Genomic DNA, 24,669 nt, shown 5'->3' on the forward strand with positions numbered 1-24,669 from the left:
ACAGGAAAATATCAACATTTAAAAAATGGTAAAAGGAAGAACATCCTACATAGACTTAGAAATAAGGCCAGGGAAGTGGAGAAAAGACTGTTTAGAACAATATTATGAACACCACAGAAAGAGTTTCAGGAAACTGAGGTAAATGACAGAAAGAATTTCAGGAAAATGTTATCAATACCAGAGAAGTCAGATGAAGATGAAGACAGAAAAGTAGCTGATGAATTTGACCATCAATAAATTATTAATAATAGAAACTTACCCTATTAATATGTTTACACAGATATACAAAGATATATATATTCTACATATATTTCACAAATTATACCTACATTTCATGTGGGAAATAAGGAAAAGGATTAAATCACAAATTATTCTATGTTGAGCATTGAGACTACAGTGGGACATTTATTGAGATGGAGTACACTGGCTTAGAATATGAGTCTACTTCTCCAACAGGGTGATGTAAGCTGAGGTTAAATTATCCCTAGTGGAATTGGCAGCTATTAACCATTAAAGGTGCCTTTTAAGCATAAAAGCCTGGCACCCATGACAAGTCATTTAGTACAAATGCAGCTTAAACCAGCTAAGACAGACATGGAAATTCAGCCCACACTAGTAAAGTGGGCACTTTCTATTAAAGTTTTATTGTACCATCTCTTATGGAGCAAGCAGCCAATACTATAGGTTCTAAACCTCTTTTAGAAGACAGAATACAAAGTGTCTATGTCTGCCAGCTATTCAACACAAATCTATTTCCTTTTCTTATTCGAAAAACATCTAGTCCACATTTTATAGTCTCCCCTGGAGCTAACTGTAGCCATATGACTGAATTCTAAGGAGTGAAATGTAAGAGGAAGTGACATGTGCCATTTCTAGGCTAAGGCTTTTAAGAAGTAAATATATGCCTTTCATGTTATTTTTCACTTGTATAGATGAATGCAGATGATGGCAGTGTCCTAGAAGAAGACAGAGGCATAAGATGGTCATATCTTATGATATGGGTCCCCAAATCCCTATATTGGAAAGAAGTCACCTGCCAACAAAGAACACCTGCATTGTACTGTTATTTGGATGAGAATTAAACTTCTTCTATGTTTGAGACATTAAATATTTGGGGGTCTATTTGTCACAGCATCTAGCTTTACATTAGGAGCCTTAGCATGGAAAAAGTTCAGGCCTGGGTTTTCCCTAGATCTTTACAGTCATATGTCCTCAGCTACAACCAATAGAGAAGAGCCCACATAGGAACCAGGTAGATACTTACATGCAGTCATGTCCTACTGATATTCTGGACAGCCCAAGGAAGCAAAGAATCTTTGGAACAACTTTTTTTTTAGCAAGATGGTCATCTCAACATTTCCTGGGCAATCATGTACCTCACCCCTTCAATAATATGTCCCTAAGTGGTTGCCATCAAATGTTCAAGACTTCAATTGTCCTGTCTCCCAAGATGTTTGTTAGTACTGCACCTACATAAAAACTTTAAGCATTCAATCACCAGAAAAAAAACTGGTCCTGAGTCAAGCATTAGCTTAAGTGGTCTTAAAGATAGCTTTAACTGCTTGAAAATGTTTCTGGGACATAGTAACATCAGCATAATTCCTACTTGCACTGCAGCTGCAATACCACATCAGTACCTGCCATTGCTATATCAGCCATTGCTACATGTTTTGGCAATAAGGTTTTCTACCTCCATGGACTAAATGGCTGCTTATGTCTGTTTCCTCTATTTCATTTTGTTTTGTTTTGATGTAGAGAGCTATTGTTCAAGACCTCCTACCCTTGTACCAACCTATTCACTCTTTACCACCTAGAGGTCAATGGTTGTGTAGAACATATTAACCAGGTATTAGTAGATTTCTGATGCTATGTTTCCTGCTGGTAACACTTTATTAATTTAAAAAGCATGTGTTGAGTACCTTATTATATGTTAGGCACTGAGTTAGCCAGCTTAGGGATGGTGACAAATGGTGAACAAAATATTATATGGCCCCTGACCTCTTAATTAAATAGTTACATGAATAAATGTAAATGTGCAACTCTGACAAGTCCTATAAAGGGGAGATACATAATGTAAGTGTGCATAATTGGGGCTTTGACTAATCAGAGAGGTTGAGGGAGGGTTCCTGGAAAGTGACAATTGAGTTGGGAGTTAAAAGATCAGTGGAATTAACCAGACAAAGAAAAGAGAGAAAAGTGTTCCAGAGACTGAAATAGCATGTGAAAAGGCTCTGTGCTAGGAGCATATCAATCCAGGGACTGAAAAAAAGTCAGTGTGGCTGACACAGAGAGGACAAGGGAAATATTGTGGTATGAGATAAGGATGAAGAGGCAAGGCAGAACCAGACCATGGAGGATCTAATAGACCATTTTAAATAGCTTTTTCTTTATATTAATAGCAATTAGAGGGACTTCTATACCATGTAGGATGTAGTAAGTCATGTCAGACTACCATTCCTGATACCATAACATTAAAAAGCCAGATAAATTGCAAAAATATCATATTTTAAAAGACCATGAGGATATGTAGAAGCAAAAAAAAAAAATAGGACCTAAAATTGAGGGGGGGCAGGAGCCCTTCTGAGATAAGGAGACTGCTGCCAGCCATTTTCTTCCTTGGGGACATTTGCTAATCCTTAACACAGGCTGAAGATCAGGTTTAGCCTACCAGAAGGGTTTTTCTGAGAAAAAGAAAATCAGCAAAGTTTCAGCAATTGTGGAGTACTGGCATGACAATTAATAAACTTCAGGAGACCTAAATGTGAGCTGGCTCCCCCGCACACACAGTATATATTCTGAGTTCAGAGGCTATATAGAAGACTAGGAAGCTTCTATAAGGTGGGCTGAAACCTCCTTTAGTCTCCTAATATTTAAGACACAAAGTTGCCACAAACACATGGCTGGTGTTTTCCTCAAGATATTTGCCAAACCTAGAAGCATCATGGGGTAAGGGTAGAGGCCAAAGAGTAAAGACCAAAGGATACGAAGCATAGTCTGAACATACTAATCTTTCAAAGTGAAGAATACAGAGCTCTTCAGGCTTTTCAAGGGACAGGCTTGGGAAACATAACAGGACTAGAGGTGTATTGAGTCTAATTAAAACTACAACACACCTTCAATTCAGCTCAGTCTCTGATTAAATTAATGTGATTACTCCCTCACCCTACCCACCTAACAGATGAAAAGAAAAAACCCTCATTGGTAGAACATATTACCTGGAGCCTCTACAGTGTCTTTATATAAAATATCTACCCACATAATAAAAAAATTACTAGATATTTGAAGAGACAGCAACAATGGAAGACAGAAGACAATGGAACATGTCTTTAAATAATTCATAGACAAGAAAAACCTGATAAAATATGGAACAGTATTTTTAAAACCATGAAAGCAGTAGAGAGTGAACAAGACCATAAATGGAGGTAAAATTAAACCTGAAAAGCACACTAAAATAGGTAAAATTGTGTTTGCATTTGTGTTTGTTTTGTTTTGTTTTGTTTTTATGATTTTACATGCACCTCAAACTGCACATGAGTTAAGGGCAGAAACTGCATCCTGGCAGGTTTGAGGTATAAGAAGGCAAAGTTTTGAGCCAACAGGACACCTAGAAAGTCAGGGAAGAATACCTGGAAGGTGATGTGCTGTAGAGCAAGTTCAATCCCAAAATATACATATAAAATTTATTCAAAACTACATTTATCATTGTGAGCATTTAATAAAGTATATAATTGTGAATCTTTATGTTGTACACCTGAAATTAATATAATATTGTATGTCAACTCTACTTCAATGCAAGTTTTTTTTTTAATCTTCCCAAATCTTTGGCTGAATGTTAATCTTTGCATGCTTAGGGAAAGTCCCAGGGACCCTATAAAAAGGCAACAACTAAACCTGCAAGTATGGACCAGAGATTTTAGTTACTGCATACCACATGGGAGAAGAAGTTGAAAACTGAGTCTAGCCAAGATAACTGCCTGCAAAAAAAAAAAAATCATTCTTCAGAGCAATATAACAGAATCCAGAGTTTCTAAAATGTATCATTCATTATATTCAGCAATCAACCAACAAGTCTTAGATATGCAAAGAAGCAGGGAAATGTGACCTATACTCAAAAAAATAAAAGCAATCAGTAGAAATCAACCCTGAGATGATAGAGATGTTGCAACTAGCATAAAAAAACTTTAAAGCAGATATTACAAAAATAGTTGAGGACTTAAAAGACAACATATGCAAAATAAATATACAGATAGGGAACATCACAGAGAAACAGAAACTATAAATATGAATCAAATGGAAATTCTATAGCTGGAAAATATAATAACTGAGGTTTAAAAAATTCACTAGATTGGCTTAGGAGATGACAGAAAAGTCAATAAACTTGAAGAGAGATCAATAAAAAATACACTAATCTGAAAAACAGAGAAAAAAGGATTGGGGATAAAATGAATAGAGTCGCAGGGATCTGTGTGATAATATCAAGCAGCCTAGCACATACGTAACTTCAGTTTCAGATGAATACAAGAGAGAATGAAAAAGAAAAGAAAAAAGAAATAGTAGCCCCAAATTTCTTGAATTTGTTGAAAGACTTCCATTTAAATATCCAAGAATATCTTCATTGAACCCCAAACAGAAGAAATACAACCTAGGAACATCACACTCAAACTCCTGCCATTTGAAAATCAACTTAAACATCTAAGAAGCTCAGTGAACCCTAAACAGATTAAACACAAAGAAAACTACACGTATACCCATCATAGTCAAACTCTTGAAATCTAAAAATAAACTTTTAAAGACAGAGAATATATTTTTTAAAAATCTTCATGATTAGGGGCGCCTGGGTGGCGCAGTCGGTTGGGCGTCCGACTTCAGCCAGGTCACTATCTCGCGGTCCGGGAGTTCGAGCCCCGCGTCAGGCTCTGGGCCGATGGCTCAGAGCCTGGAGCCTGTTTCTGATTCTGTGTCTCCCTCTCTCTCTGCCCCTCCCCCGTTCATGCTCTGTCTCTCTCTGTCCCAAAAATAAATAAACGTTGAAAAAAAAATTAAAAAAAAAATCTTCATGATTAAAAAAATTTTTCACAGAAAATCAGAAATAGGGACATGTGTGAAAAAACCTTCAGGTAACATCAAACCCAAGAGTAAAACATTAAATCATTTTCCTCTCGGGCAAAGACCAAGGCATGGATGTCTTTCTTCATCATTTCTACTCAATACAGTGTGAAAACATCAAAACACTGATGAGAAAAATTAAAGAAAATGTAAATAAATGAAGATCTATACCACGTTAATGGACTGGAAAATTCAATATTGTTAAGATGTCCATCATTCCTAAGTTGATTTACAGATTCATACACTTCCTATCAAAAGTTCCAGAAGGTTTTGCTTAAGTAATAGAAGCTGATTCTAGGATTTATTGAAAATTAAAATGAACTACACTATCCAAACAATCTTGAAAAAGAACAAGTTGGAGGAGTTTACACCACTTGACTTTAGGACTTACTCTAGAGCTCTGGTAATTAAGTAGTGTGATATTGGCAGTAGAGTACATTAATGAGTTAATATAACAGAGTAGAGAGTCCAAAAATATACCTACACATATATAGTCAGTTAATTTTTACCAAATTGAAAAGTTAACTCAATGGAGAAAGGAAAGCTTTTTTAAAGCAGTTGTTAAGGAACATTGGATATCTCTATGGAAAAGCAATGAACCTTGATCATTTTCTCAGTCCATACACAAAAAAGTAATTCAAGATGGGTCATCGTCCTAAATCTAGACTCTTGGAATAGGCAAGGATTTCTGGGCAATAAAATAAAATAATAAACTGAACTTCTTCAAAATTGAAAATTTTGCTCATCAAGAAATGCCACTAAGAAAACAAATAAGCCACAGACTTAGAAAAAATAGTGTAAAACATATATCTGACCAAAGGTTTATATCTAGGATACATGAAGAATGTCTCTGAATCAAAAATTAAAAGACCAAAAAAAAAAAAAAAAACCCAGCAATTTTGTATTAAATGGCAAAAAGTTGAATGGGCAATTCACAAAAGAAGATACACAAATAAATTATAAACATATGAAAAGGTGTTTCACAACTTTAGCCACCAACAAAATGCAAATTAAAACCACAATAAGATACCACTTCACACACACCAGAAAGGCAAATATCAAAGACAGGTGCTGCTGAGAATTTAGAGCAAATGGAACATCCATATGCTTCTGCAAGGAGTGTAAAATATTATAACCAATTAATTAGAAGAACTGTTTGGATGTTTCATATAAAGTTACATTTGTCTCTGCTGTACAACTCATCTAGTCTATTTTTTTAAGATTTTATTTTCATAAGTGATCTCTACCCCCAACATAGGGCTCACACTCACAACCCTGAGATCAAGAGTCACATGCTCTACAGACTCAGCCAGGTGCCCCTCAGTTAGTCCATTCTTAAGTATTTACCCAAGAGGAGTGAAAACATATGTTAACAAAAATACTTATAAAATATTTATAGTTGCCTATTAAAAGATGTTCAATATCACTAATCATCAGAGAAGCAGAAATCAAAACAACAATGATATATCATGTCAGGCCCACTAGGGTGGCTACTATTAAAAAAAAAGCAAAAAAAAAAAAACCCAAAAAACAAAAAACAGAAAATAACAAGCATTGGCAAGGCAATGGAGAAATTGGAAGCCTTGTGTACTATTGATAGGATTGTAACTAAATGGTGCAACCACTATGGAAAATTGTATGAAGATTCCTCAAACAATTAAAAATAGAGCTGCTATATGAATCAGTAATCCTACTTCTGGGTATATATCCAAAGAATTGAAAGCAGGGTGTCAGAGAGATATTTGCACACCCATATTCAGAGCAGCACTATTCACAGTAGCCAAGAAGGGGAGCCAACCAAAGTGTCCACCAAGAAATGAGTGAATAACATACAATGGTGTATTATTCAGCCCTAAGAAGGAAGGAAATCCAGTCACATATTACCACAATGATGAATCTCGAAGACATTATGCTGCATGGAATAAACCAGTCACAAAAAGACAAATGCTATGTGATTCCTCTTATATAAGGTTTCTAGAGTAGTCAGATTCACAGAAACAGAAAACAGAATGGTGGTCAGCAGGATTTGGGGGGAGGGGAAAAAGAGAGTTGTTGCTTAATGAATACAGAGTTTCAGATTTGCAAGATTAAAAAGTTCTGGAGATCTATTTAACAACAATGTGAAAATATACTTAACAGGCCTGAACTGTGTATTTAAAAATAGTTAAGGAGGCACTTGTAATGAGCACTGGGTGTTTTATGTAAGTGATGAATCACTAAATTCTATACCTGAAACTGAAACTAAAGTTGATTCATCATAAAAAAAGTTAAAATGGTACTTTTGCGTTTTTTCACAATTAAAAAGAGTATAGTTGCCTTATACATTACACCAAAAAAACTAGAAAGTAGCCAAATGTTCATCAACAGGAGAATGATAAACTGTGATACATTTATAAAATGAAATACTACTCAGCAATTTTAGAAAATGAACTACTATTACCTTCAAAAACATGAATTAATCTTAAAAGCCACTATGTTGAGAGAGAAAAACCAGGCACATAATAGTACGTGCTGTATTATCCTATTTATATGAAATCAAAGAACAGAAAAAAATACTAATTTATGATGATAGAAATCAGAAAAGTGGTTGCCTTTTCTGACAACCACTAGGTTGAGTAGGGGTAGGAGCAATGACTGACAAGGGAAACAAGGAAACTTTCTAGGATGATGGACACTCTACATTTTGTTTTGGGGAGTGGTTGCACAGATATATGCAACTGTCAAAAATCATTGAGTAAAACATCTAATTAAACCTGAATAAAAAATATATTTTAAAAACACAATGATACTATGTGAAATAAGCTGGCCACAAAAAGACAAAGGCTGTATGATTCCACTTACATGAGATAGCTAAATTCACAGAGACAGAAAATAGAATAGTGGTTACAAGGAGTTACAAGGAGGGAGTGGGTAAGGGGAGTTGTTTAATGGATACAGAGTTTCAGATTTGTGAGGTGAAAAAGTTGTGATAATCTGTTGCAAAGTAATGTAAACATACTTAACACTACTGAACTATATACTTAGAAATGGTACACTGTGTTATGTTTTTATCATAATTAAAAATAAATATTAAAAAACAAAACAATGAGGGGGCACCTGGCTGGCTCAGTTGGTAGAACATGTTGACTCTTGATCTCAGGGTCATGAGCTTATAGCCCTACCTTCCGCATAGAGATTACTTAATAAAATAAAACTTAAAAAACAACATTGAGATACCCCTATAAATCCAGTAGAATGGCTAAAACTATGAAGACTGACAGTAACAAATATTGCTGATGATGTAGAGCAAAGGGAACTCTTACAACTTGCATGCAGGAAATCAAAATGGGAAAAGGTTTGATAGTGTCTTATAAACTTAACTGTACACTATACGTTAACATAGAAATTCCACTCCTAGGTGTTTAACCAAGAGAAATTAAAATGTGTCCATAAAAAGACTTGTAAAATAAAAGAGAGACGTGCATAAAGCATATTTATAGCAGCTACATTCACAATAGTCAGAATTGGAATCTGCCAAAATGCCCACCAATAGGAAAATGCATAATTAAATTGTGCTATAATCATACAATTGAATACTACTCATCAATGAGAGGAACAAGCTATTTATACACACACAATAACGTTGATTAATATCAGTTGGTATGTTGTATGATACTACTTCTATGAGGTTACAGAATAAGCAAAATTAATGTAAGATAGGAAAAATACCTGGAACACTGGGTCCCTCTTTGGGGGGGGGGGTGGCACAAATATACTGAAGAACACAAAGGAAATTTCTAGAGAAAAAAGAAATGTTTTTAAACTTTTTTAAAGTTTTATTTATTTATTTTTTAAAGAGAGAGAGACAGAGAGAGATTACTAAGTAGCCAGGGTATTAGATGGTACAGAGAATATGCCAATGGGGAAGAACATGAGCCTGGGAGACATGGCCTGATTTTTCTACATATACTTCTGCAGAAATCAGGGCCCTAAAAGGTGTTGAAAGTCATCAGTCCTTTGGCCTTCTGACTCCAGCTGTTTGTCTTTCAAGAACATCTGTCTCATTGTACACGACTCTTTTCTATAGCTGGCTCCCCAAGATCTGCTTTCAAGTCTGGTTCCTGGTATCCAGTCCCAAAATTTTAAGATCATGAAGGCACATAAGTAGTCAAGGCAGTGTTGGATGCATAGTGATAGCACAGTCAGATCTGCCTCCTGCCCCATAGAAGCACTAGAAAGGAATTAGGGCCTCTCACATGGTAAATTCTGGAAAACTGTGGCCTTCTCCCTAGAACTGAGTTGCTATCTGTACCTGACATGGCCACACAAGTCAGTAAGGGCACACATAAAAAGACGTCATGAGAATAATAGGAACCAGTTTTCTCATTAAAGAACAGAGTTACAATAAGGAAAGGGGAAAGGACAAAATAAACTCTGTGGCATTCAATAATAATTAAAAGTATAAATATGAACTCATGGTTTTAGATAAATGATACATAGATAGGAATACAATTAAAACCCATACATGCACACTGATATAAATCTACGAATAAATAAATAAATGGTAGAGAAGGTAAGGCTCTTTCTTATAATACAATACCAACCAATAAACATAAAAAGAACATAGGAAACTAGTGGGCAAAAGTTTGAAGAAAAACAAGATATTTACACAAACTTAAAGTATCTGTTTACAGATTATGTATGAATTACAGTGGGGAAAAAACCCAGTAACTCTATAGTGGAGAAATCTAGTAGATTTTGAAACCACCTAAACTAAGTAATCAAAATTAACATCACCAATAATGGGACAACTGATATTGTGTGCCTCCTAATAAAAAGCACTTTGAAAAGGACAATGCATCACTTCTGTAGTCTTTTGGTTGAAGATGCATAAGCTAAATCAAACCATGAGGAACACGGGATAAACCCAAATTGAGGGACCACCTATCAAATAACTGACCTGAAGTCTTCAAAAATATCAAGGTGAAGGGGCACCTGGGTGGCTCAGTAGGTTAAGCATCCAACTTTGGCTCAGGTCATCATCTCACAGTTTAGGAGGTTGAGCCCTGCAATGGGTGAGCTTGAGCCCCATTATGGGCTCTGTACTCTCTCTCTCTCCCTCTGTCTCTGAACCTCGTGGGATTCTCTCTGTCTCCCTTTCTCTCTCCCCTTCAGTCACTCGTGTGCTCTCTCTCAAAAATAAATAAAATGAAATAAATAAATATATATATATATATATATATTTTTTTTTTTTTTTTTTTTAATAAAAAATATCAGGAGCCTGGGTGGCTCAGTCAGTTGAGCATCTGACTTTGGCCCAGGTCATGATCTCACGATCTGTGAGTTCGAGCCCCACATTGGGCTCTGTGCTGACAGCTCAGAGCTTGGAGCCTGCTTCAGATTCTGTGTCTCCCTCTCTCTTGGCCCATCCCCCACTAATGCTCTGTCTCTCTCTCTCTCTGTCAAAAATAAATAAACATTAAAAAAAATTTAATAAAAATAGAATAAAAAATATCAAGGTGTAGACAAAAACAGAGAAAGGCTGAGAAACTGTTCCAGATAAAAGGCAACTAAAGAGGCATGACAACTAACCACAATATGTGAACCTGGATTGGAAACTGGTCTGGGAAAAATTAGCTATAATGTATTTATGACCATTGATAAAATTAAAATATGGATACTAGTTACATAACATTATTGTATCAATATTCAATTTTCTAATTTTGATAATTATACCATAGTTATGTACAAGAATGCCTTTTTTAAGGAAATACACACTGATATATTTACAAGTAGAAGGGCAGATGTCTACACCTTACTCTCAAATGATTCAGAAAAAATAATACATAAATTTATAAGTAGAGAATGAAAAACAATTGGGCAAAATGTAAACACTTGCTTAATCTGGATAGGGTATACAGGAATTCCTTTAATTATTCTTGCACCTTTTCTGTAGATTTGAAATTATATCAAAAGTAAAAATTGGGGCGCCTGGGTGGCACAGTCGGTTAAGCGTCCGACTTCAGCCAGGTCACGATCTCGCGGTCCGTGAGTTCGAGCCCCGCGTCGGGCTCTGGGCTGATGGCTCAGAGCCTGGAGCCTGTTTCCGATTCTGTGTCTCCCTCTCTCTCTGCCCCTCCCCCGTTCATGCTCTGTCTCTCTCTGTCCCAAAAATAAATAAACGTTGAAAAAAATTAAAAAAAAAAAAGTAAAAATTACCCAAAAATCACAGACACACTGTACCTTGGGCCAATACCTATTGTTTTCTTTCCATACTTCTAGTTAATCAGCTCCCCCAAGTTTGGCCCTGTTTGGCTCCAGACTTTGAATGTAGCTCTTTATTTAGCATCCTGGATCATCAAATGAGTGTGGAATTTCCTATTCTAGCCTGACTTTGGTCCCCCTTCTAGATTTATCTCTCATTATTTTACCTTCAGCTCCAGACATCAAAACCACATGTAAGAGAAATACCAAACCATAACATCTCATCTGACCCCTGGGGTTCATTCCATCTACCATGGGCCACATATCTTCTATTTCTCCATTTTCTTTGTTTTTTCACTTGTATAGTATTCTGGATGTGTATCATTCATACCTCTTGGATTGATTTGAACTTGCCTGCTTCATAAATGTGAAGAAATCTATCATTACTTTCTAAAACTCCCACTCTCATGAGTCTGAAGGAACCAGAAACAGTCTCTGTAAATCTTTATGGACTCACAGTTCAAGGACGTGCCAAGATTTTAAATGGTTTGGGAGGAGCTGGGGTGCCTGGGTGGCTCAGTTGGTTGAGCATTGGACTCTTGATTTTGGCTCAGATCATGATCCCAGGGTCATGAGATCAAGCCCCAAGTTGAGCTCCATGCTGAGTACAGAGCCTGCTTCAGATTCTCTCTCTTTCTGTCTCTCTCTTTCCCTCCTCCTCCTCTCTCTCTCTCTCTCTCTCTCTCTCAAATAAATTTTTAAAAAATGTTTGGGAGGAATCATCATCACCCCTGACATAGCTACACACTGCTTCCTTAAACAAACTATCTAAGGACTCTTTAAACATAATTAGTGGGACTGGGCAAATCATTTTTCTTATGCAAGAAATAATCACAAAATGACTTTTCCAGGCCTGGCAACTGAAGATTTTGAATAATTGTGGGTTGTCTACTTAATCATAATAGCTACTATCTTACAAAGAAGCTATATGTCAGGAAATGTGCAAGATTCTTTATGTGTATTCTCCCTTTTAATCCTCATGCCAACCCTTGGGAAGTAAACATTTATATATATATATATATATATATATATATATATATATTTTTTTTTTTTTTTTTTTTCTACAAACAAGGAAAGTAAGGCCCAGGGAATGTAGGTGACTTGCCCAAGTTAAAACAGCTCTGAACTGGTAGAGCTGAGAATTGAATCCTTCATGTCCCTTTGACTTCAGAGCCCATACATTCTTCCTTCACAGCATCACCCAGTCATATCAACCCAATAGCAATCCTGCAGTTTCCTTGCACTGATTTGTTAAGGGGACTTCCTAACAGCTGGTGTTCATTGCTCTGGAAAAAGGATTGGTTTGAGTAGGTAAATGAGGGTTTCTCATACCATTTCAAACATATTACTTGCACGTGCTTTGATGGACTTAATGTCTCCAAAACCTCCAGAGGGGAACTTCTTCAGCCACACCCAATCACCCTGGAAAGAAAAGGAAGAGGGGGTGATAAGACTTAGTTGCCAACACCTTCAGAGCAAAGGCTCTTCCATACACAGGGTTTTTAATCTGACCATCAACTCAAACATGCTTTGTTCCTCCCCCATTACCCTCCACCACACGGACACTCTGTGTTTGAGGTAAAAATGAGGCCATGCGGAGAAGTTAAATGTAAGCTCCAACTAACTAAAGACAGGGAAACCACTGCAGGTATGCAGACCCCAGAAAAGCAATGATACCTCTCTCCACAATGCCTCCCTTCAATAACTGCAGGAAGCGCTAGGTCATTTCCTTTATTCATAGCTAAGTGATGTAGCACCAGGTTCTCTGCGATTAATGGTGATGGTTGTGATTCTTACTGCCTCGAGGCATCTGTGTTGGGAGATGTAGGGCAGGAGACAGAATGCAGCGAATGTTGTCTGCATTTACCTTGATCCATTTTTCTCTCATGGGACAGGCCATTTTGGGGGAACTCTCATGCTTCAATCATAAACCAGTTGGCTTAAATGTATCTTAAACATTTCTTATCTGGATGCACACATGTACCACCGTGGTAATAGGAGTAATCTAGACTCTTCCAGAAGTCCTTTTGACTTTTGAACCACAAAGCAGCTATTGCTAAGGCTGCGGTCAAGTCAAAAACCAACAATTATCTTATTGTCTTCACTTTAACACCAGGGCCTGATAGATAACTTTCCTCTACGTGCATAGCCTCAAGGATTCATCAGTCATCAAGCCCTATTTAGTTTCTGTCCGACCCAAATTTTTTTGAAAAAGCAATACAAATATAGATCTCTTTTTCTCCATAATAATAATAATGCCTTACATTTGCACAGCACTCTTTACTCTTCGAAGGGCTTTCACATCTATTACCTATAGCCTGGAGATTCCATTTCAGGCTGCACCAATTTGTCATCGAGTAGAGATAATAAAGCAGAGAGCTCTGTGCAGTCAAATTCCAAGAATAAGAGAGTGTAACCACTCTCTTATTAAGGAATATATCCAGCTGTGGTACTGCATCTGGAGACCTGCCAGAGGCAAAGGCTAATAATGGGAGCTGCAGGCATCTGAGTTACTCACCCGCACTTTGTGTTATAGGGCATCTTTTAGCCAAGGAGCTTGAAACCCTTTAACTAGAGGCCTTCAGCCACTGGGCAAAACTGTGCCAGCCAGGCTCAGCACCCACAGAGTCTAGCAAGGCAGTCCAGGATCAGTGTCTGTCTGTGGCAGAATGGTCGAGCACGAAAGGCAGCCTTCCTAGACTCTTGCTCAGAAATTCCGTGAGTGCGGCCCCAGACCAGCTGCCTCGTGATCACCTGGAAACCGGTTAGAAAGGCCAATTCTCAAGCTCCACCCCACACTTAAAGTTTATTTATTTATTTTGAGAGAGAGAAAGAGAGTGCACAAGCAGGGGAAAGGCAGAGAGAGAGAATCTCAAGCAGGCTCTGCACCACCAGTGCAGAGCCCGACACAGGGCTCAAACTCACAAACCCTGAGATCATGACCTGAGCCGAAGTCGGATGCCTAACTGACTGAGCCACTCAGCACCACCATACTTACTTATTTAATCATAGAAGTCATGAGGGCCATACATGAGCTCTAAGTTGTAGCCTTCAGAGGACTTTGCCCTTTAGAAGGATCAAAGCCAAAGTTTAAGCTGAAAGAAAAAAATTCTAATTGGGAATTCACAAAGTCAGCAAATGTGTAGGATATACCAGTGGACAATAAAGCTTCCCACCATCTTTGGAACTATATTACTTGGGCCATGGTCACTATTAGTTGTTATTGCACCTTTGTGCTAATTAGAAAGGGTGCTTTCGGGGCACCTGGGTGACTCAGTCAGTTAAGTGTCTGACTTTGGCTCAGGTCATGATCTCACGGTTCATTGGTTCGAGTCCCACATCAGGCTCTGTACGGACAGCTCTGAACCTGGAGCCTGCTTAGCTCAGAGTCTGCTTCGGATTCTGTCTCCCTCTCTCTCTGCCTCTCCCCCACTCACGCTCTGTCTCTCTTTCTCTCTCAAAAATAAAGATAAACAGTAAAAAAAAAGAAAGAAAGAAAGAAAGAAAGAAAGAAAGGGTGCTTTCCCTCAACTAAAAAAATAGATATGTGAGAATATTCTTTTACAGCCTGTGGAAGCCCTGTGATGTTGGGCAGGAGCCCTGGCTGTATACATACATGCACGTGCCACACTCTTGTTTACTCATACATTCTCCAGATACCAGGGAACACATTCCACTAGCAGCATGGATACTCTGCATACCACCAAGCCCCAGAGCCTCTTTGTCAGGTTTGGAGTCAAGCTGTAAGGGTGGAGGTGAGAAGCTGAAATTGGACTTCCAAAGCTATTGGGCAGGAGACAGGAATGACCTCAAGAAACTCCTAGGGAATAGTCAAGATAGCATATAATCAGGTGCACATATGTTTACCAGTGATTACGTATGTTCATAGTCAAGTGTGCTAGTATAAATGTAGGTATAAGAAGTTCCCACCCCCCACCCACCTCGTTCCAGAGCTAGGCTAGGAGACCAGGGCCTCTTTGCCCATTCCTTCACCACTCTCATATAACTTAGTATACATCTATAATGTGAATAGCACCCTCTTAGACATGGTGCCCTTGTTCAGTGCACAACCTGAACATCAGTACTGAGACTCTGCCAAAACCCAGTACCTGATACATTCTTCCTGGAGTCAGCCATATTATAGACATGGGTTAGCCTTCTCTCTGACTTATTAGCTTTTAGAGAGAGTTAAGTAGAGCTTTTTTCCCAGCCAAATCACCAAATTTGAGAGCTGGAAAGGGTCTTGGATATCCCTATTCTAATCCATCCATATTTTGATAAAGAAACTAAAGTTCAAAGAGATTAAATGACTTGCTCAAGGTCAGAAGGCTAGGTAGTAACAGGACCAAGGTCTTCCACTTTCCACTTGATTGCTCTTTTGTCTCATGGGCTTTCTTTGGTTTGGGGGATTTGTGTGTGTTTGTTTTAAGATTTAAATAATTCTCACAAACTTTATAAGCAAATTTTTATTGAGACTCTGTGTGCCCTACTTCATGAATAATGAGGAAATGGAAGAAAATGGGCAGGTTTTATCTTCACCACACATACACTATTTGTTTTGTTTTGTTTTTGTTTTAAGAGAAAGAATGATAAAATAGTTCATTCATCATTCACTTTTTAATTAAGAAGAAGAAACATCAAACTCTACCCACTAAAGTTTTTAGAAGTAATTTAAAGTCCATCAGTTTTGCACTAAGGCCATGGAGCATTAACTAACAGTCAAGAGAACAAGGTCCTGGGACACCTGTGTGGCTCAGTCGGTTAAGCACCTGACTTCAGCTCAGGTCATGATCTCATAGTTCATGGGTTTGAGCCCCGCATCGGGCTTTATGCTGACACCTGGAGCCTGGAACCTGTATCAGATTCTGTGTCTCCCTCTCTCTCTGCCCCTCCCCTGCTCGTGCTCTCTCTCCATCTCTCAAAAATGAATAAATGTTAATAAAGAAAAAAGTTAAAAAAGAGAATGAGGTCCTAGACCTGGCTCTGCCTCAAACTCAGGGGTGACCTTAGGGCAGCCACTTAATCAGCCTGAGCCCCAGTTTTCTTATTGAAAGAGCTGGACAATTCTGTGATGAGAGAGATGGTTGGTGGAAAGGAGAGGGGGGTGGGAGAGAGAGGTATAAGCGATATAGAAGAAAGTGGGAAGGCCTCCTGGGTGGCTCAGTTGGTTAAGCATCCAGCTCTTGATTTAGGCTCAAGTCATGACCTCACGGTTTGTGGATTCAAGCCCCGAGTTGGGCTCTGTGCTAACAGTGTGGAGCCTGCTTGGGATTCTCTCTCTCTCTCTCTCTCTCTCTCTCTCTCTGTCTGTCTCTGCTTTCCTCTGATCTCTCTCTCTCTTTCTCAAAATGAATAAACTTTTAAAATAAGGTGGGAAAATAGAAGAAAAGAGGCTCTGGGAAAGGAAGATGCATGGGGAGGGTGTGCAGTGGAGAGACAGAAATGAGACAAGGAGGAAAACACAGGGAGAGGCTGAGAGGCAGAAGGAGTTGGAGATGAAGGGGGAGGATAAGTTCAATAGGTTCTCACCTAGTGTATCAGGGTTGCATTAATGCCTGTCTCACCCCTCTCCCCTACGCTGTGGGGGCTATTAGAGCGGATCATGACATGTTCCCACTGTATCTGCAATTCACATTCTCTCTCCCCAGCAGGCTGCTCATCTGGCTTTCCTCTCTTATCTCAAAGAGGATCTATGAAATAAGGGCTGATTTTATGGTGCAGTTCCTAAGATTGTGCATCTCTGTGCGTAATCCAAGTGCAAATTTGTGTCAGTGTTGCACAATGTTATGGCACATCCTAGAGAAGGCTGCCCTTTGCTAGTATTAGTTGTCTGCTACTCCAGGCACGTTATCTGGAACGTGCAGATCTTCCAATAACAATTCTTTTGAAAACCTGATTTATTTTAAATAGAAACTAGATAACGAATCTTCTTTAAAATACTCCTAATAGAGGACCGTTTCAGAAGACACACTGAACCGCTTTGTTTGATCTGTTGATTCAATTAACTTACACTCCCTCCCAGAGTCCTCTTCAGCCTTTGCCAGGCAGTTTTCCAGCTTCCGCTGTCTTCCTTCGCACCCTGCCATCAGCCTAATCTTGACTGCATGGTGTGGTATTATTCTCACTAACAACCTCCTTTTGTGCAGATAAAGGCCCCCTTTGGCCTATACAGTTCAGAAATACTCATGATCTGACCGACCAACAGTCATTTATGGGAACTAACTCAACTTTCTGCCTCTTTCCGAAATGGGGAAATATCTGACAGATTCTTAAAGGCCAGTTACCTCCAGAGGTTTATTTTTTCCCTTCTCAATTCTACACTGTAACCTTCCATCTCCACTAAATAAAACATACCACAATTCAACACATAAATTCTTCTACAGAATCAGGGAATCATAGCATATCTGAGCCAGAAGAGGCCTTAGAGATCTCTTAGTCCAGCAATTCCCAGCCCTGGCTGCACACAGGGAACCTTTAAAAATATACCAATGCCAGAGGTGCCTGGGTGGCTCAGTTGGTTAAGCTTCCAACTTCTGCTCAGGTCATGATCTCATGGCTTGTGAGTTCAAGCCCCACATAAGACTTTGTGTTGACAGCTCAGAGCCTGGAGCCTGCTTTGGATTCTGTGTTTCCCTCTTTCTCTCCGCCCCTCCCCTGTGTGCTCTCTCTCTCTCTCTCTCTCTCAAAAGTAAACATTAAAGAGTTTTAGAAAGAAAGAAAAATATACCAATGCCTGAGCTTACCCCATAGAATCAGAGTCACTAAAGATGAAGCCTAGGCACAGGTACATTTTTCAGTTTCACATGGAGATTCTAATGAGTAGCCAAGATTAAGAATTTAGTTCCATCCCTCATTTTACAGATGAAAAACCTAGATACCACTTTAGATTATTGAGCATTATTTCAGAATGTTACAGGTGTCAATATCTTCATAAAGCCATCAGCTCACTGAATTTGACATTCAAAAGCTATGTAGGGGTGCCTGGATGGCTCAGTCAGTTAGGCATCTGACTCTTGATTTTGGCTCAGGTCATGGTCTCATGGTTTATGAGATTGAGCCCGGCATCAGGCTCTGCACTGACAGCACGGAGCCTACTTGGTATTCTCCCTCTCCCTCTCTCTGCCTCTCTCTTTCTCTTTCTCTCTCTCTTTTTCTCTCTCAAAATAAATAAACATTTTTTTTTAAATCTATGTAATTATCTTGGTTTTGGTCTTTGAGAGAGTAGAGCCGTCAATTCCATAATACCGCAAGCTTACATCTGAAGCAAATTTCCTCTTGAAATTAGCTTCAAGGCCAGATCCAGAGGATTCCTGCTACAAATTTAAGTCAAAGTACTCAGGTACACTGAGCAAATATACATCATGCCGATCTTGGTGTTTTAGGCCTCTGTCAATTATTTAGCCAATGGAGGGGAGCACTCACTTGGAAATTTCAATATGTTGGACTATCTAAAAACTAATTCTGTCCTGTTTTGGACTTCCTTTGTAATTACTATTGAAGTTGAAAGTGTTTGCTGCTTTTGGGAGTATCTTCAAACAAAACAAGGAAACCACACTGGGAAGGCATCACTTAGGAGGGACTAGTTTCCCTTTTACCCCCTGCTTAACTCTTTCCTGCTGAGAAGAAACAGTTCATCTCTCCAACTGATGCAAGATATGTTCTGGTTGCCAAATTCCAGTATCTTAGAACAAGGGGTCAGGGGTGGCCTCTTAAAGCTTGAAAGACAGAAACTTAAGTGAAAATTTTCAAAAAAGATTTCCATTTCACACAGCAGAAGGTAACTCATTACTCCAGAAGGCAGCACAGGCTGAGAAAAAGAAATAAATAAATGATTTTTTTTAACGTTTATTTATTTTTGGGACAGAGAGAGACAGAGCATGAATGGGGGAGGGGCAGAGAGAGAGGGAGACACAGAATGGGAAACAGGCTCCAGGCTCTGAGCCATCAGCCCAGAGCCTGACGCGGGGCTCGAACTCACGGACCGCGAGATTGTGACCTGGCTGAAGCCGGACGCTTAACCGACTGCGCCACCCAGGCACCCCAATAAATGATTTTTAAAAGATTTCAGTAATAGCCAAAGATGACAGGCATCAGAAGAACAACTAGAATTTGAAGCGTAGGGTTTGCCCAAAACTCTACTCTACACAAACATGTTTCTAGACACTCCATTGCAAACCATTGACCGAGGAAGCCATTTCTTCTATTATTACACCCATATCTCCTAGAATGAGTGACATGGTTAAGTATTTAAATCCACCATTTTTTCACACACACAGTAAATAGATGGACTTGAAAGATTGATGAAGCTATATAAGTAACTAGATTAGTTGCTGAGGAAAATCGTTGTCCAAAATGTAAGCCAAACAAGTCCAAAAGTGGATAACAAACCAAACACTGGAAAGACTTACCAAAAGCCTCAATATTTTCACCCAAAGACTAAGTCGTAAATCACTGTCTCATTTTAAAACCAAAGAAGGCAGCAGATTAGATAGCTCTTGGATATCCTACCTCATAAATTGCTATGTTGGAGTTTTCATAGGTAGCTGGAGTTAGACTCCCTGAAGAAAAGGAGAGCCTTGGGGACCACCCACTTTGGACTTCTGAGGTGACCTGGAAGCTTACACTGGCACGACTTCCTCTCTGTGAAAGGAGTAGGAAAAAAAGGTTATACGATTTAGGACAAAACATTAAGCTATGGTATAGATACTGTGCTTATCTGGCATTTCCTTTTCTTTTTTATTCCTCAGAAAGTAACTATATGAGTTGAACTCTGTAAACATAAGATTAATTTTTCCTATCCCCCACACAAATTTTTTTTGGCTAGGATTGCTACCATGTTCACCTCCATATACCACAAAAGAAAGGTAAATGTTTACAGGCACTTCCATCTCCTAGAGAGGATTAGAATCATAGATTTAGGGGACAAGAAAGAGTGGCAGACACAATTTAATCTGGGACCCTCATTTTATAGACAAAAATAAGAAGAAGATAAACATCTCACATTTTGAAAAAAAATCAGTAGCAAAACTAGGACATAATCCCATCCTTCTGGCTCTCAGGCCTGGCTCTTTTTGCTATACCATCTTTAATGGCATCCTTCTTTGTACAGGCAAGATTAATGGCAGAAGGTATCCCAGAAGGCAATAAGATGGTAGAGAGTAAGTAGATCATCTGCCCATGATTTATAAGTCTGATGCCTAAAGAGACCAGATTCATTATTCCTTGATTTGTTAACTTGTCCACATAAGTCTGGTAAGAGAGGACTAGGAAGTACACAGTCGAATGACATGAGGAAGAGTTATCTGCAATCTGTGTTAACCTTTAAAATTGAACATCTTTGTCCTCACCTAAACCAGCAGACTTACTTCACATGAAGAAATAATAAATCAACAGGTTCCTCCTTTTCTCCATGTGTCCAAATGTGCCTTCCTTAGAATGACAGCAATTCAGAGATAGCAGTTATATTTGGTATTGTCTAGGCTAGTGACCGCCTCCAACTCTAATACCCTCATTCTGCGAGGAAACAGAGACCTAGTGAGGGATATAGGGACTGGAAGAAGAATGTGATGTTATAATTCCTGATCTTGTATTTTTTTCTAACACATCGTGCTTCACATCTAACACTCTTGCTTGCCAATACAAATTAATCTTAAGTACTTTCACATACTCTGCTCCTAATGGTCTTTGATTAACTGAAGATCGCCGGTTGATTTAGCCCTGGTTTAAGTTAGTTCTATCAAGATGGGACTATCACAAAGGTCCAAGGTAATAGCAAACTATACCCAGCCCCTAATGTGTTGAAATCCCAACAGCTTGCGATTTAGACAAGATGTAAAACTTGACTCTTCACATAACCCTTGCATAGACCTGAACTCTCCTCAACAGAGCAAGGCCAGGGAGGAATCTACTTCTCTTTCATTCTTTATTTTCATATCTCAGCAGGAGCACCTAGATCTGTATATTGAGACGTAGACCTCTCCATGAAGGAGCAAAGGAGAAAGCAAGAGTATCTGCCAAAATCCACATACATTTGGGCTTCAGCTTTACTTTCTTCTAAAAACTTCCTTTCCTGACCTGACTTCTACTGACCTGCCAATTTTTCTAGACTGAATTAATTTTATATTCACCAAGAGTTTACACTTTCAGACATTCCATTTGGATAGAATTCTTGGCTTGGCTTTGTGACTGATTAGACACAGCCAGCTGCAAGTTTGTGACTACACAGCAATTAAGGAAAATGTATGCTTCCCCTACCTTTTCCCACCAGAAACTCTGATACAAGCCAAATGCCAAAAGGGATCTGGAGGCCAAGAGCTGTGTTCTAGGATAATGCCATCCTTTTCCACTTGGACCAAAATAGTGTAAAATAAAAGAAGCATTCCCAGAGTGCCTGGGTGGCTCAGTCAGTCAAGCATCCGACTTCAGTTCAGGTCATAATCTCTTGGTTCCTGGGTTCAAACCCCTCCTCAGGCTCTGTGCTGACAGTGCAGAACCTTGTTGAGATTCTTTCTTTCTCCCTCTCTCTCTCTGCCCTCCCCTACTTGTGCTTTTTCTCTCTCAAAGTAAATAAATAAAACTTTTTAAAAAAGAATCTCTTAAAAAAAAGAAGAAGAAGCATTCCCTATGAGGCTATCAACCCCTGTTGCTATTCATTTTTCTCACTCATATGGTGAAAAGTGGTGATGATTGGGTGTGGGGTTTTTTTACTCTCATTATATCAAAATTTATGCACAAGTAGAAAGAAAAGATCTATCATAATGAACAAAATTTTTAAAACTTAAGCATTTTGTTCATCTGAAGGTAGTACTATTCTGTTAATTATGGTGATTTTGTGAGAATCGGCATGAAACCCAAATATGGTTTGTGTCTCAGTAGGAAAGAGAGAAGGCACAAGTGGAGGTTTTATAGACTTTGCTGGACTACTGAAAGGCCTATACAAAGAGGAGGCTAATTCAGCCCAAAATTGATTTGTGTTTGTTGTTCTAACACTTGAAAGTCAAAACATGTAGGCAATTGACATGAACTGTCATTCTGACATGGATACCACCAAAGAAGGAGGAATTTTAAAAATAGGTTTATTGCTTTTGACCATAACTTTGGTACATTGGCTACATTTGAACAATGACTTCTCATCATCTGCTTTTATTACTGATTCCCCACTTCTGGACAAAATATTTTGTCTTAGAATTGAATACTTGTTTCCTTAGTATGGAGCTATCTATTGGGATTGCTTCACAACTGGCACTTTTGGCATCTACCCTTTCTAATTAAGGTGGGAAATTTCATACAAGGCATATTGAGAATGGCACATCCAGACAAATTTGAGTGTCATGAGTCCCAGGGTCCTCTGGTGGCTTCAAAAATAGAGACTAACATCAATGCATTTTTATGACATGAGGATGGAATGTAGCTTTCAGCCACAGTGATAATGTTGGCTTTCAGTAATACATTTCCAGGAACATGATATCAACCTTACAAAAAAATTGGATGATTTAAAAAAGTAAGAGTTAGGGTTGTAATTGAGAATTAAACTAAACAGCTGAATGTTTCATCTGATCCCAGCTACACAGCCAACTAGTTAGAGCACACCCTTCAGTGTCACATTTAGGCAAATGATCAGTTTGGTCACAGAAATAATTATTCTCTTATCTGGTACACTGGTTTAGCTAAAGTTAATAAATAGCACATGGGGCCAATATGATGTGTTCACATTCTCTCCTCACATCCTGCTACCACAATACTAGAATTTAAGAAAACTAATGTCTTCATTTTAGCCACATAGACTGGGCACAAAGAGGCATACTCTACCATCACTAGATATAGTTCACAAAATTCTTCCCTACACATTCTCTTTTTCCAAGCTTTGGTTGATGCTGTTTTCCCTGCCTAGGATGCCTACAGGGGCCAGGAAGGTAACTATAAATTGATGAAATAGGCTGAGTAGAAGATCATAGACAGTGATGGGAACTGTGACAAGCTGCAGAGAGCATGCTTCTTCCAAAAAGGTCACTGGGCCTTTTGGCTAAGGTCAAGTGTAGTATCTGTTCTTATCAATTTAATGTCTGATACGTCTTCTATTGAAAAAGGGCAACTATTGGGGCGCCTGGGTGGCGCAGTCGGTTAAGCGTCCGACTTCAGCCAGGTCACAATCTCACGGTCCGTGAGTTCAAGCCCCACGTCGGGCTCTGGGCTGATGGCTCAGAGCCTGGAGCCTGTTTCCGATTCTGTGTCTCCCTCTCTCTCTGCCCCTCCCCCGTTCATGCTCTGTCTCTCTCTGTCCCAAAAATAAATAAACGTTGAAAAAAAAATTAAAAAAAAAAAAAAAGAAAAGAAAAAGGGCAACTACTACTGAGTTCCAGCTAATTGTCACAATGATACCCAAGGTTAACATATCTTCCAACCTTTAAAACCACCCAGGGGCGCCTCGGAGGCTCAGTCAGTTGAGTGTCTGACTTCGGCTCAGATCATGATCTCACGGTTTGTGAGTTCAAGTCCTGCATCCAGCTCTGTGCTGACAGCTTGGAGCCTGGAGTCTGCTTCAGATCTGCTCTCCCTCTCTCTCTGCTCCTACCACCCCCCTTCTCAAAAATAAATAAGCATTTAAAAAACACCCAGAAATCCAGATTTTTATTCCTAATCCCACAATATCAAGATACTGGCTACTATTGTTTATGACTATAAGGGTCAAACAAAACTGGTTACCCATTTGTGACCTGTGACTTAGACAAGTCCTATCCATCCTTGTTGAAGATCCAGCACCAAAGCTGGTCTCTAAAACAACCTTCATCCATTGATATGTCTCCTCTGAAGTTTGCCATATTTCTAGTGTCTTTTTGTGCAATATGGCAGCTATCAACTCTCTTGTGAGGTATAATTTGTCTCTCACTTAACAGTAATTTCTTTGAAGGCAGGGACCACATGCCATCTCTCACAAAGCCTAGCCCAGGGCCAGAACATAGTAATGGACATTCAGTGAAGAGGGCTAGTTAGAACACAATCCTGAACATAACAGAACCCTCCACGATTCTCCATTGTCTTTTGCTAGTTGATTCATTCACCAGACTTTTACAAGTACCTATTATACTATCAGCATATATGTCGGGTGCTATGGATGAACATTAAGAAAACATGTACCTCTGCCCTTGAGGAACTAGCAACCAAATGTTGAGCTCAGATATACAAAGAAGGGCTATACGAAATCAAAACTACACTATTGGTCAAAGTGCACTGCATCACTTCCACAAAACTGTTCTAAGATAGCACTATCCAGTAGAAATGTAACCTGAGCCACATATATAATTTTAAGCTTTCCAGTAGTCA

The 24,669-nt window shown here is 38.9% G+C and overlaps 1 protein-coding gene and 1 pseudogene across 1 annotated transcript in view; one reads left to right on the forward strand and one right to left on the reverse strand.

Annotated features, from left to right (window-relative positions):
- The window catches only part of GUCY2F (guanylate cyclase 2F, retinal), a 104,406-nt gene that overhangs the window by 37,647 nt on the left and 42,090 nt on the right, over window positions 1-24,669 (reverse strand). Inside the window, exons 7-8 of the mRNA XM_043569732.1 lie at window positions 19,858-19,989; window positions 12,682-12,771 (exon numbers count right to left, since the gene is read on the reverse strand). Coding sequence (XP_043425667.1) covers window positions 12,682-12,771; window positions 19,858-19,989 — 222 coding nt within the window. The remainder of the gene's footprint in view (window positions 1-12,681; window positions 12,772-19,857; window positions 19,990-24,669) is intronic.
- On the forward strand, window positions 23,351-23,445 carry LOC122478159 (annotated as a pseudogene).

This window comes from Prionailurus bengalensis, chromosome X, assembly GCF_016509475.1.
Source record: "Prionailurus bengalensis isolate Pbe53 chromosome X, Fcat_Pben_1.1_paternal_pri, whole genome shotgun sequence".
Taxonomy (NCBI): Eukaryota; Metazoa; Chordata; class Mammalia; order Carnivora; family Felidae; genus Prionailurus; species Prionailurus bengalensis.